The sequence below is a fragment of the Geotrypetes seraphini genome, chromosome 1, assembly GCF_902459505.1.
Source record: "Geotrypetes seraphini chromosome 1, aGeoSer1.1, whole genome shotgun sequence".
NCBI classification, from domain to species: domain Eukaryota; kingdom Metazoa; phylum Chordata; class Amphibia; order Gymnophiona; family Dermophiidae; genus Geotrypetes; species Geotrypetes seraphini.
The window spans coordinates 236,620,141-236,632,807 of record NC_047084.1 but is presented as its reverse complement, the minus strand read 5'-3'; the positions used below and the strand labels follow the sequence as shown (position 1 = coordinate 236,632,807).

Sequence of the window (12,667 nt, the reverse complement as noted above, 5' to 3'; positions counted from 1 at the left end):
CTTCTACACCTTACACCGGTCCTCGTAGTCTATTTAGAATTAAGTCCAGTATTGCATTTCCTCTCGTATTTTCCTTTACAAGTTGTTCCAGTAAGTAATCGCCTACAGCATCCAGGAACTTGGTCTCCCTACTGCAGTCGGAGGTGCCTAAGTTCCAGTGTATCCCCGGATAATTGGAGTCACCCATGATAACTGCGTTGCCTCCCTTGCAGTTGCGTTTAATCTCATCCATCATTTCTCCATCAATTTCTTTGGACTGTCCTGGGGATTGGTAGTAGATGCCCATCTTCGTTTCCATTCCATTTGTTCCCAGAATTTTGACTCATAGAGACTCTATCCTATTTTTCGTTTCTGGCGTGTTCTCTCCAGTAGACTCAATTCCCTCTTTGACGTATAGGGCAATACCCCCAATTTTTTGACCTACTCTGTCTCTGTGGTATAGCTTGTATCCCGGTAGCACAGTTTTCCTCGTTCCATTTGTCCGTGATGCCAATGATATCAAGGTTATCTTTTTGTGCCATAGCTTCCAATTCCCCCATCTTATTCCTTAGTCTCTTTGTGTTTGTGTACATACACTTGAATTTGCCGCCTGTTACTTTCTTGCATTTCCTTCCCTCTTGTGTCCCTTTCGATCCGTCAGGATTTCTTTCTTGCCTATGATCCGGTGAGTCTTCCCCGCTATCTTCCTACATGGTATCCTCTGGGTAAACCGGTTCCCGAACCATCGACTCTTGGTAGACTGTCGGCTTTCCCCTTCTTCCTAGTTTAAAAACGTCTCAATTTGTCTCTTGATGTTGCTTGCAAGTAGCCTCATTCTGCTCCGCTGAGGTGGAGTACATCCTTCCTAAATAGCTTGCTATTCCCGCAGAACGTCGTCCAGTTGTGCATGAAGTGGAATCTTTCTTCCTCACACCAGCGCCTCATCCATGCGTTGACTGCTTGCAGCTCCGTTTGCCTCTTCTCGTCGGCCCTGGGTACCGTCAGGATCTCTGTGAACGCTACCCTCGGCGTTCTGGTCTTCAGCTTTCCTCCTAGCATCCGGAACTGGTCCTTCCGTGCTATAGTTCCTGTTGCTCACGTTGTTTGTCCCCACATGAATCACCACCGCCGTATCTTCCACTTCCACTTCCACGATGTTGATGCAGCTAACTATATCTTCTACCTTGGCTCCCAGTAGGTAGGTCACCAGCCGATCCTGTCTTCCTCCCGCTATGTGGCTGTCAACTTATCTGATGATGGATTCCCCCACGACGATTGCTGTCCTCTTTATCTTCTCTTGCCTCTCCAGCCATAGGCCCGTGTCCTCTGTGCAGTTCCATCTTCCCTCATCCTGGCGTTGGCTTACACCGGACTCATCTTCCTTGTGGCTGTCTTCCAGGTGGTCCTCACTCACTGTAGGTGTATCTTGGTTCTCGCTCACTGTAAGTGTATCTTGGCAGCTCCACTATTGTTGATGATTTTCCATGGCCTCCCTGTATGCCTGTTCGATGAACTTCTCTAACCCCCTGACTTCTTCCTCAGCGATTTCATCTGTCATGAAGTTTTCTGCCTCTCTGTGCTCCTCTTCCACTGCTCGAAGTGCTTCTAGTTCCAGTATTTTGTCCTCCAGGAGTCTGACTTGCTTCTTCAGGCCCTCCAGTTCCTCGCATCGAGTGCATACTAGAGAGCTGCATGGGAAAGGGGACGACGGGAATCCTGTGGAACCCGCGGGGATCCCACGGGTTCCCCCTTCGGGTCACTGGAATCCCGTGGGGACGCTCCCTAGGATCGCGGGGATCCCGTGGGGACGCCTCTGAGGGTCGCGGGGTTCCTGCGGAGTTGGATGCGAGGCTCGTCTTCTCCCTACCTGCCCTGCTGCAGCACACAGCCGATCGGAACGGAAGTCTTCCACAATGTCAGCACTGACGTCGGATGGAGGGCTTAAGCAAAGCCCTCCCTCCGACATCAGCGCTGACATCGGGAAGACTTCCGTTCCGATCAGCTATGTGCTGCGATCGGCAGTGGCGTACCAAGGGGGGGGCGGGGAGGGTGGTCCACCCCGAGTGCAGCCATAGCGGTGGGGGGGGGGTGCACAGCCGGCCAGGTCCCCTTACCTTTGTGGCGCTTCCTCCGATCGACTGACAACAGGCCCGGTTCGACAAACTTCCCTGCCCTGTAGCCGCGAATCTAAATTACTTTCTTACAGCAGCTTCAATACTCCAGTTGCTGTAAGAAGATAATTTAGATTTGCGGCTACAGGGCAGGGAGGTTTGTCGGACCAGGCCTGTTCTGTTGTCAGTCGGGCGGGGAAGCGCCACAAAGATAAGGGGCAGGGAGGGAGAAAGGGAGGAAAGGTGGAGTGGAGAGGAAAAGACGCTTAAGGTAAAACTGAAGGGGGAGAAGGACGCTGAAAGCACTGGGGAAGACAAAGGGGTGGAGAAGGACACTGAAAGGACATGGGGAAGACGGGCGGGGGAGAAGGAAGCTGAAAGGACATGGGGAAAACAAAGGGGTGGAGAAGGACATTGAAAGGACATGGGGAAGATAGAGGGGGGGAGAAGGACGCTGAAAGCACATGGGGGAAGACAAAGGGGTGGAGAAGGACTCTGAAAGGACATAGGGAAGACGGAGGGGGAGAAGGACGGTGAAAGGACATGGGGAAGACGGGGGAGAGAAAGACGCTGAAAGGACATGGGGAAGACAGAGGGGGGAGAAGGACACTGAAGCACATGGGGGAGAAGGACACTGAAAGCACATGGGAAGACAGAGGGGGGAGAAGGACGCTGAAAGGAAATGGGGAAGAGAGAGTGGGGAGAAGATGCTGGCAGGGAAGAAGACAGAGATGCCAGACTATGGGGGTAGCGGAGGGAAGAAGATGGGTGCCAGACCAATGCGGGAGAAAGGGAGAGGCACAGTAACAGAGCAAATGGAAGACGCAGAGAGAAGAGAGATAGTGGACGGAAGGAATTGAATGAGAACATGAGGAAAGCAGAAACCAGGCAACAAAGGTAGGAAAAAAATTCTATTTCTTTTTTTTTTTTGCTTTAGGATAAAGTAGTATATTAGTTGTGTTGATAAAAATTTATATAATCACAGTTAAACTTACAATTAAATATAATTAATTGAATATTGTGAAAATCTCAGACCCTAAACCCGTGACTGGTGATATCACCAAACTGGGGTTCATTAGGGGACCATCATTGTTTTTCACTGTCCCCACAACCATCCACCAAAGGATTCTTTAAATACCAGATAGACAAAACTTATCTGTAAATAGGATGGTATGATGTCAGTAATGCCCCTCAGCGGTGAGTGAATAATCTGGTGCTTGTAGTGTGCTAAAAACAATCACTGTTATTCCTCCATAGAATATCCTTGTCCCCCCGACTCGAGTTTCGAAAAACTTCCTTCTTCAGGGAAGGACTCTATGAGAACAAGCGTACAGGAAGGAAATCAGTGAGCTTATTATGTATATTAAAGATTAAAACCACTAAGTACGGGAACCTATATTATATTTCATGTATATTATAGATACATCTATATCATAATCAATCCATATCTACTCACAAATCTCATACTATTACCGGCTCCACAACTCGGCTGGTACTATAAGCTGGGCTGAAGTGTATTAAGAACGCAAAAGCGCTGACCTTAAATAGGACTAGTACGTGCCTAACGTCACCGGCAGATACGGAAGTGATATCACCAAGGGGAAGGTGAAATTAAAATGAACTCAAAAAAATTTCAATGCTGGTTAAAGAGACAGCCATTCGATCTCATGATTCAATCCATTTGGTATTAAGGTATGCCATTCAAAAATGAACCTTTGTTCTTTTCTAATCAAAATTTTTGAGAGGTCACCATCTAAGTTCCTAATTTGTATCAACACAGTATATCTCAAATCATGGATCGAGTGTGATTGCTCCAACCAGTGGCCAGTGAGGGGGGCAGAAAGACGTTGATTACGAATACTGCTAATGTGTTCCGTTATCCTGACTTTGATTCTGCGGGAAGTTTGTCCTATATATAATTTATGACAAGGGCAAATGATGCAATAAACTACACCCGCAGAATCGCAGTCAGTCCCGGAATTAAGCTTAAAAATATTGCGCTTCGCCCCAGGAGTGTTAATATGAGTAATGTCCCATACATACTTACAAAGTTTGCATTTACCACAAGCTTTGTGGGGAAGACCTGAATGAAATTCTAACGTTGCTGGTCTGTATTTCAATTTTTCTCCTAGGTTGGAAGCCCTGGAGAATGCAAATTTAGGTTTGTCCTGCAAGGCTTTATGGAATTGGACTATGGGCCAGTACTTGAGAATAATACGTTTAATATGATTACTGTTATTGGAATACGGCATTACACATACCGCCTGTTGTGGATGTTGGTGTTTTGAAATATTGTTCTTACTGTTAGTTGTCATGACCCATGGGCGATGGCAGTTTTTAGCCCTCTTCCATGCCCTCTTAATGATTTTATGAGGGTAGCCTCTCTCCAGAAAATTGTTATACATAATGGAAGCCTGAATGTCGAAATCTTCCTCAGAGGAACATATCCTTTTTATCCGAAGGAATTGTCCAACCGGAATACTATTTCGTAAAGGACGAGGATGAAAACTCTGATATTGTAAGAGAGCATTACGGTCAGACGATTTTCTGTGGAGAGTGGTGGATGGAAAACCGTGATGGATTTTGATTGTGATATCTAAGAATGAAATTTGATCTTTATCACATTGATAAGTAAACTTGATATTTGAATCAAGAGAATTGATGTCATTCATGAATTGTTGCAATAATTCCAACCCACCACTCCACACAAAAAATACGTCGTCTATATATCTTTTCCAGCTTTTGTCATAAAGTCATCTTTCTTTAGGCTTCGTCAAATCCGATCTGTTGCACAATTCCTTAACAATAATTCTCTTAATATTCTTATCCACTCTCTCATTATTTCAAAGATTGACTACTGTAATGCACTTTTTAAAGGCATAGCTAGCTCAAAAGGAAATTAAACGTTTACAGATCATACAAAACACTTCTATTAAGCTCATTTTCAAAGCCAAAAAATTCGATCACGTTACTCCACTTCTTAAGGAAGCTCATTGGCTACCTGTTGCTCATAGAATCATATATAAACTTAGTCTGCTCACTTTCAAATCTCTTTCTTTTAAAACTCCGGCCTTTATTTATAAATTACTAATCCCTTACACAACGAATAGAACACTAAGATCTACAGAACAACATTTGTTAACAATTCCATCTCTTAAAATCATAAATACACGACGCCAATATATCTTTTCTGTTACTGCACCCCAAACCTGGAATTCCTTACCCTACCATTTGAGACAAGAAACTAACTTAGAAAAATTTAAAAGTAATCTGAAATCTTTTTTATTCAATGATGCCTTTATAAGTCAACAATAATTTCATTATAAAATAATTCCAAGACTTTGTTCTTTTCCCTGCCTCATGTACTTTCCCTAAATGTTTTCCCCATCTTTATATTATAATGTAACTTCTAGCCCCTCTCTTTCCTAAGTGTTTCCAGTATTGTCAAATGTGTCATTAGTATAGTCAACATTCTTTAATGTATTACTTTTTAAATTGTAATTTTATTATGTACATCGCTTTGAATTAAGATAAAGCGATTAATCAAATCTGAATAAACTTGAAACTTGAAACTTTTCACATGTCTGAAGAGGGAAGATTTATTGATTCCTCAAATTTATTGATTCCTCAAATTTATTGATTCCTCAAATTGTGTCATATAAAGGCATGCCAGTGTGGGGGCAATTGTGGCCCCCATTGCCACTCCTTTAGTTTGTAAGTAGAAAATATCTTCAAAATGAAAATAGTTGTTATAAATGACCATTTCAGCGAGTCTGTTCAACACATTTTGTTTAGATTTGGATATACTCATTTTAGCCAAAAATTGTTTTACCACAGTGGCAGCTGCGTTCTGAGGAATATTGGTATATAAAGCTACCACATCAGCGGTGACCAAAAAACATTGGTCCCACTGGACTTCTTCAGAAACTTCATCTATGTATTGTAAAAAATGAGTGGAATCTTTGATATATGATTTCGCCAAAGAAACATATTGTTTGAGGAACCCGTCAAGGTATTGAGAAACCGGCTCCAAAATAGAACCGGTCCCAACTACTATGGGGCGACCTGGTGGGTGGGTATGAGATTTGTGAATCTTAGGGATGAAATGTATGAAAGGAATCCTAGGGTGATCAACAGTAAGGAATTTCAATTCTCTGGCCGTGATGACTTTATCTGTGTGAGCTAAGCCCACAATATTATCAATCTGTTGTTTAACTTGGTACGTAGGATCGTTTGTAAGGGTGGAATAATATGCTGTATCGTTAAGCTGATTAATTGCCTCATTGTGATAATCACTATAATTTTGAATTACAATTCCTCCCCCCTTATCGGCCCTTTGAATTATGATGGACTTGTCCTGACGCAGGGCCTGTGTAATGTTCCATTGCTCTGGAGAAAGATTAGAATGAAACTTAGTCTGTTTATCCTCAAGTTCCTGTATGTCCTTCAACACTAAACGTTCACCAGTCACGGGTTTAGGGTCTGAGATTTTCACAATATTTAATTAATTATATTTAATTGTAAGTTTAACTGTGATTATAGAAGGTATTGTCTAAACACAGTATCACAGGATATTCAATATATATCTCTCCATATTAAAGTGTCGATAAAAATTTATAAACATTAGAGGCTCTGGTAGAAACCCGTTTACAAAGTATGTATTCTTCCCAATTAATATTTCCAAATTAATAAAGTCTTTTTGCTTATTTGTAAATGGATTTCTACCAGAGCCTATAATTCAGTAGCATAATTAAATGAAATAACTATTTCTGTAGTTTATAGGGATGGGTGGGGACGGAGGGGATTCCTCGCGGGGATGGAGGGATTCCTTGCGGGGACGGGTGGAATTCCTCACAGGGACGGGTGGGGATGGGTGGGACTTTGGCGGGGACGGGTGGGATTTCTGTCCCCGCGCAACTCTCTAGTGCATACATAAAACCGCCTCCCAGAGGGGAGGTAGTCATACATATGGCTAACGGTGCAGAAAACTGGGTAGCTTAACATCCTGCTTCTGTCTGCTGCATCCATTACTGTCTGCTTGCCGGACTGTCGTTTGAATTAGCTTCTCCTTATGTAGGAATCTGTGTGGCGTCTTCGGTGTTACTGTGAAGTCCTTTTCTTGATTTTAAACCTGCTACCCCTGTTGCTTGTGTGTGTCCTCTATGTCTGCTGTGATTGCCCTCTGCTACTACTGTGTTTGTTTTTCTACTGCTTGTCTGTCCTGTTGCCCTTGTGGTACTTGCCTGTGTAGGTGTCCTTCCTTAGTGTTTCTTCTTTGCTTGTCCCTTCTTAAGGCCCTTCGCAAAGGTGCTTTCGCTAAGGTGAGTGCCTTTAACGCTCGCCTTCACGCGCTGAATGTCTGAGCTCCGTTGGCCCCTCCCCTTTTAAGGGGGAGCTCCGGTGGATGACATCGGGGGTTGGGGGGGCAGAGCTACCTCTCGCCAATACCCCTTGCTCTCTCCTGCCTTCTCTGCTCCTTCTTCCCCTCTCCTGTTCTCTTCTCTGCTTATCTCTCCTCCTTTCCTCTCCTTCTCCTTTCCTGCCTCCTGCTTTCCTGCCCAAGCCTCTTTAACTGAGCTCTGTTGGCCCCTCACCTTTAAGGAGGAGCTCCGGTGGATGACATCAGGGGTGGGCAGAGCTACCTCTTGCCGATGCCCCTTGCACTCTCCTGCCTTTTCTTGCTCCTTTTTCCCCTCTCATGTTCTCTTCTCTGCTTATCTCTCCTTCTGCTTTCCTGCCTCCTGCTTGCCTGCCCAAGCCTGTTTAACTGAGCTCTGTTGGCCCCTCCCCTTTAAGGAGGAGCTTTGGTGGATAATATCAGGGGGGTGGGCGGAGCTACCTGTCACCGATGCCACTTGCTCTCTCCTGCCTTCTCTTGCTCCTTCTTCCCCTCTCCTGTTCTCTTCTCTGCTTTTCTCTACTTTCCTGCCTCCTGCGGATGGGCAGACTAGATGGGCCTTTAGCCTTTATCTGCCATCATTTCTATGTTTTATTCATATGGACAATCAAATTGCTATGTTCTATTTGAACAAACAAGGAGGAACAGGATCACATCTCCTTTGTATGGAGGCTATTGAGATTTGGAATTGGGCCACTACTTGTGGGATATCTCTAAAGATTTAACGTGATAGTACACTTGGCAGTGTCCATACTGGGTTCCGTGGATGATGTCACCCACATGAGAATATATGCCTGCTGTCATTGGAGAACATCTGTTACAAAGTATCTTTGCTTTATTTGCTCAGAACTGTTGATGGGTAGAGTATATGTTTTAAATAAATAAAATAAGTTATTATTTCTTAAGAAAACTTAAAAAACCAAAAACTTCATACTTTTCTCTTTGCTTTTTTATTCCATTTTCATTTTCAGAACTCTTTGAAGGTGAACATATACATATTGGGAATAAAGGTAAGATACAAATCCAAATAAATAAATCTCTCTCGCTCGCTATACATATAAGGTCTGATTCTGAAAATGGCACGTTACAGCTGCCTAACTGAAATGGTTTAAATTGGTTTAATCAGTGCAATAATTAAAAAGCGTCATTCACGCCTTTAGTACAGCTTTATGACACCTAATGCCACTGTAGACATGGTTAACATCAGAAGTGGTGTTAGGCGTCATAAGGTGCCTCTATGGATGTGATTTTTGTGAAAGATAGGCACGGGAAATACAGGCCTTGAAAATCCTGGCCTACATTTCCGGCACCTACCTTTTATGTAGCCAAAACAAATAATTTGTAAAAGACAATAGGGTCATTCCATGTCAAGTGGACCAGGAACCCATGCTCGACCCCCTTGAAATCCAACCATATTTTATAGGGGTGTTGTTTAGGGTCTCAAATGAAACTCTGTAAAATTTTTTGGCTGTATCTCAATTTGGTCAGGAGCTAAGGGTGGTTGAACAATAGCAATCGATTCACTTCCATGCCTCGTGTGACCTAAGACATCAACTTTGCTTAAGCACTGTGGCAGAAAGAAACTACCTAGGAGTCTGAAATTTTGCAGTTTGGTACAACACCTTGAGGCAAGTTTCTGTGCCAAGTTTGAAATCTTTTGCGAACGTGCTTCCATTTCTACAGGTCAGCAAAGTAGTAAAAAAAATTCACGAATGAAAATTTTTGGCACAGTTTGGCTCCATACTGCTACTGGTAGGTAAGTCAGCTGAAGGTACAACTTTACTAGCAGTCATCTTCCATGAGGTACTTCCAAGATTTGTAATATGAGCTTTTACAGTCAAGTTATGCCATGCCCCTCCTTCTGTTTTCTTCTATTATAGTAACATAGTAAATGGTGGCAGATAAAGACCTTAATGGTCCATCCAGTCTGCCCTGTCATCACATGCATTACAATTTCATGATTAATCCCCCCTCTTTTACTAAACTGTGATAGTGGTTATTAGCACAGGGAGCCACTCTGAATGCTTCATGCTGCTCCTGATGCTCATAGGAACGCTATGAGTGTCAGAAGCAGCGTGGAGCATTCATTGCAGCTCCCTGTACTAATAACCTCTCTGAGCTCCCTCAATATCCTGGGATGGATCCTATCTGATCCCATGGCTTTGTCTACCTTCAATTTTTCAAGTTGTTCATAAACACTTTCTTCCGTGAATGGCACAGTATCCACACCATTCTCACTTGTAATTTTCCCTGCCAATTGTGGTCCTTCTGCAGGATTTTCCTCCTTAAACACAGGGTATAAGTATCTGTTTAGCTTGTTTGCTTTTTCCTGATCACTTTCCACATAGTGGTTCATAGCATCATGGATATTGATTGCTTTGGTACAAACTGAAGAGGGCACTGTATTCCACTGATGAAGGAGGAAGATCTGAAAAATATGACTGATATCCTTCTGCAACAGTTCACAACCAGAGGATGCTCATCTCAAGTACAGACTCCTATGTGTATTAACAGAAAGAAGATTATCCAAGTAAGAATCTAATCTTCCATTGCCTCCTTTCATCGTCTATTTTGTATGTACATGTGTATGTGTATACTTTCTGCACATACTGAAAGGAGTTTTGGATAAAGACTTATTGCATTATGTAGGTTATATAAAAAATGCACCATGGTTTTTACCCTTTCATAGAGTCCTAAAGCAAAACTAGGAAGCTAGAAAGAAAATGGAAAAAAAATCTCATTCGGACACAGATAAATTAAATTGGAGGTAAGCGATTAGAAAATACAACTTAGAACTAAGGAAAATAAGAAAAATTTACTATGGATGTAAACTAGCCAAGTCTGATAATCAGAGTAACATCCTATTCAAACTTTGGCGCTCTCTGATCAGTTCAAATTCTAAATCTGATCAATCTCCTTCTTCCTCAGCTGATGTCCTAGCTTGCTTCTTCAAAGATAAAAGTTCTCTTTATCGGGCAATCCTTTCCTTCAGTAGATATTGGATATTTTTCTATATATCCCATAATGGAGATCCCAGCAGATCGTTTCTGGTGCTCTTTCAATCCAGTGTCCGAACTTCAAGTTTCTAAATTGTGTGAAAAGATGAGAAAGTGTAAAGGCTCTCTTGACCCTTTTCTGTCATCTATTTGCTAGTATTCCCTCACAAGCAATAACTTGGTTGACCACCCTTTTGAACTACTCACTGAAAAACTGATACTTTTTGCATTCTATGAGGCAAATAACTCTCACCCCTCTTCTAAAAAAAAAAAAGTAGATCTAGATCCTACCCTCATTATCGACCAATTGCAACATACCTTTGTTGATAAAAATGATAGAATCAATCGTCCCTAGTCAACTTACTAATTATCTTGAGAAATTTTCAATACTTCAACCATTTAAACATGGATTTTGTTCAAATTTCAGCACCGAAACCTTGCTGATCTCCCTACTTTCAAAAATTCAACAATTACGATTACAAAACAAATATGCTATTTTGCTTCAGTTTGATCTATCTGCCTCATTTGACGTAGTGCATCACGACATTCTGCTTTATTTACTTTCTAACATCAGTCTTAATCAGGCTGTTCTTGACTGGTTCTCCAAATTTTTATTGTCTCGTTCCTATTCAGTTAACATTAAATGTGACATCTCAAAATCCTGGTGGGTCCCTCAGAGTTCTCTGCTCTGTTCATTGAACCTTTACAAGTTGTCAGCTTAGGAAACACTGTTCACCTATGTGGATGACATCTTTATATTGATTTATATTGATTGAGATTGATTCAGATCTCACCAACCCAGCCTTTAAAATAAATCATTGTATCTTCAAACTCCAAGCCTGGGCTATGTCTGTCCAGATGAAGCTAAATGCTGCAAAAACAAAACTTTTATGGCTAGTCCCAAAATTGGACTGTCTTCCTCCAACTGTAACTTTGGATTCCGAGGTTTCCCTGCATATCGAGTTCTCTTCCAAGATATTGGGAGTTCTCATAGATTCTTCTCTTACCTCTAAGGATCAAATAAACTCTCTTGTCAAGAAGTGTTTTTTTAGCCTTCAAATGTTGAAGAAGGTCAGAAACCTTTTCCACCAACAACACTTCTCTCTTCTGGTCCAATCTATCATATTATCCTGGCTAGATTACTGTAACACTGTCTATCTCAGCATAACAAAGACCTGCCTTCAAAGACTCCAACTGATACAAAATACCACTGCAAAATTAATTTTTTGAAAAAGTAAATTTGACCATCTGTCTCCTTTTGCTTTTAAACCTTCATTGGCTTCCGGTCTATCTCAGGATTCACTTTAAATGTGCATGTATTACTTATAAAATTTTATATGGTATCTTCATCCCTCTTGTCCCTTTATTATGGAACTAGTGTTTAAGCCCGTTACATTAACGGGTGCTAGAATATATGCCTGTCTGTCTTTCTTTCTTTATGTCTCTCTCCCTGCTCCTGTCTCTTTCTTCCTTTCTTTCTGTTTCTCTCCCTCCTGCTATTTTTCTCTCTCTCTCCCTGGCCTCCTTTGTCTGTCTGTATTTCTTTCTGTCTCTCTCTCCCCCCCCACACACACTTTCCTTTGCAGAAGCAGCAACGGTATTTCCCTTCCCCTCCAGGTCCCTGCTGAAGCAATTCCCTTCTCTTACCTGAGCTGTCCTGCTCTGTTTCGGCCCCTCCCTGCGATCTGGCCTGCTCCGTTTGGCCCCTCCCCCTTCCCTTCCCGCAGGCTGGCCTGCTGCGGCCGAAGATTTTTGTTTTAAGTTTTAAAAGTGCCGGCGGCGGCTCCTCTCAGCTGCTGATCCTCCTGTAAAGAGCAGCCTGCGATGGTGGCCGGCTTTAGCGAAACTCGCAGGCCGCTCTCCAGCCTCGGTAGCACGTTCCCTCTGACACACAGGATCGCATCAGAGGGAACGTGCTACCAAGTTGGAGAGCGGCCTGCGAGGTTCGCTAAAGCCGGCCACTATCGCAAGCTGCTCTTTACAGGAGGATCAGCAGCAGTGGTGGCGGCAGCGAGTGAGGGCCGAGGTGTGTTCACTGCCGAGGACGCGGGCAGGGAGAGAGCTTGCCTGGCTTCCACGGTGAGTGAGGGCGGGAGGAGGGGAGTGGCCAGAATGTTCCCTGCCGCTGGGTTGGCTGCCACGGAACACACACCACAGCGGCAGGCAACACAAAATCCTAAGTG

At 43.1% G+C, this 12,667-nt stretch overlaps 1 protein-coding gene across 4 annotated transcripts in view; it reads left to right on the top strand.

Annotated features, from left to right (window-relative positions):
- The window catches only part of TBC1D19 (TBC1 domain family member 19), a 318,950-nt gene that overhangs the window by 156,439 nt on the left and 149,844 nt on the right, over positions 1–12,667 (top strand). For all 4 annotated transcript variants that reach the window (XM_033947994.1, XM_033948011.1, XM_033947985.1 and 1 more), the window contains one exon: positions 8,460–8,498. In XM_033947994.1, the coding sequence (XP_033803885.1) occupies positions 8,460–8,498 (39 nt within the window). The remainder of the gene's footprint in view (positions 1–8,459; positions 8,499–12,667) is intronic.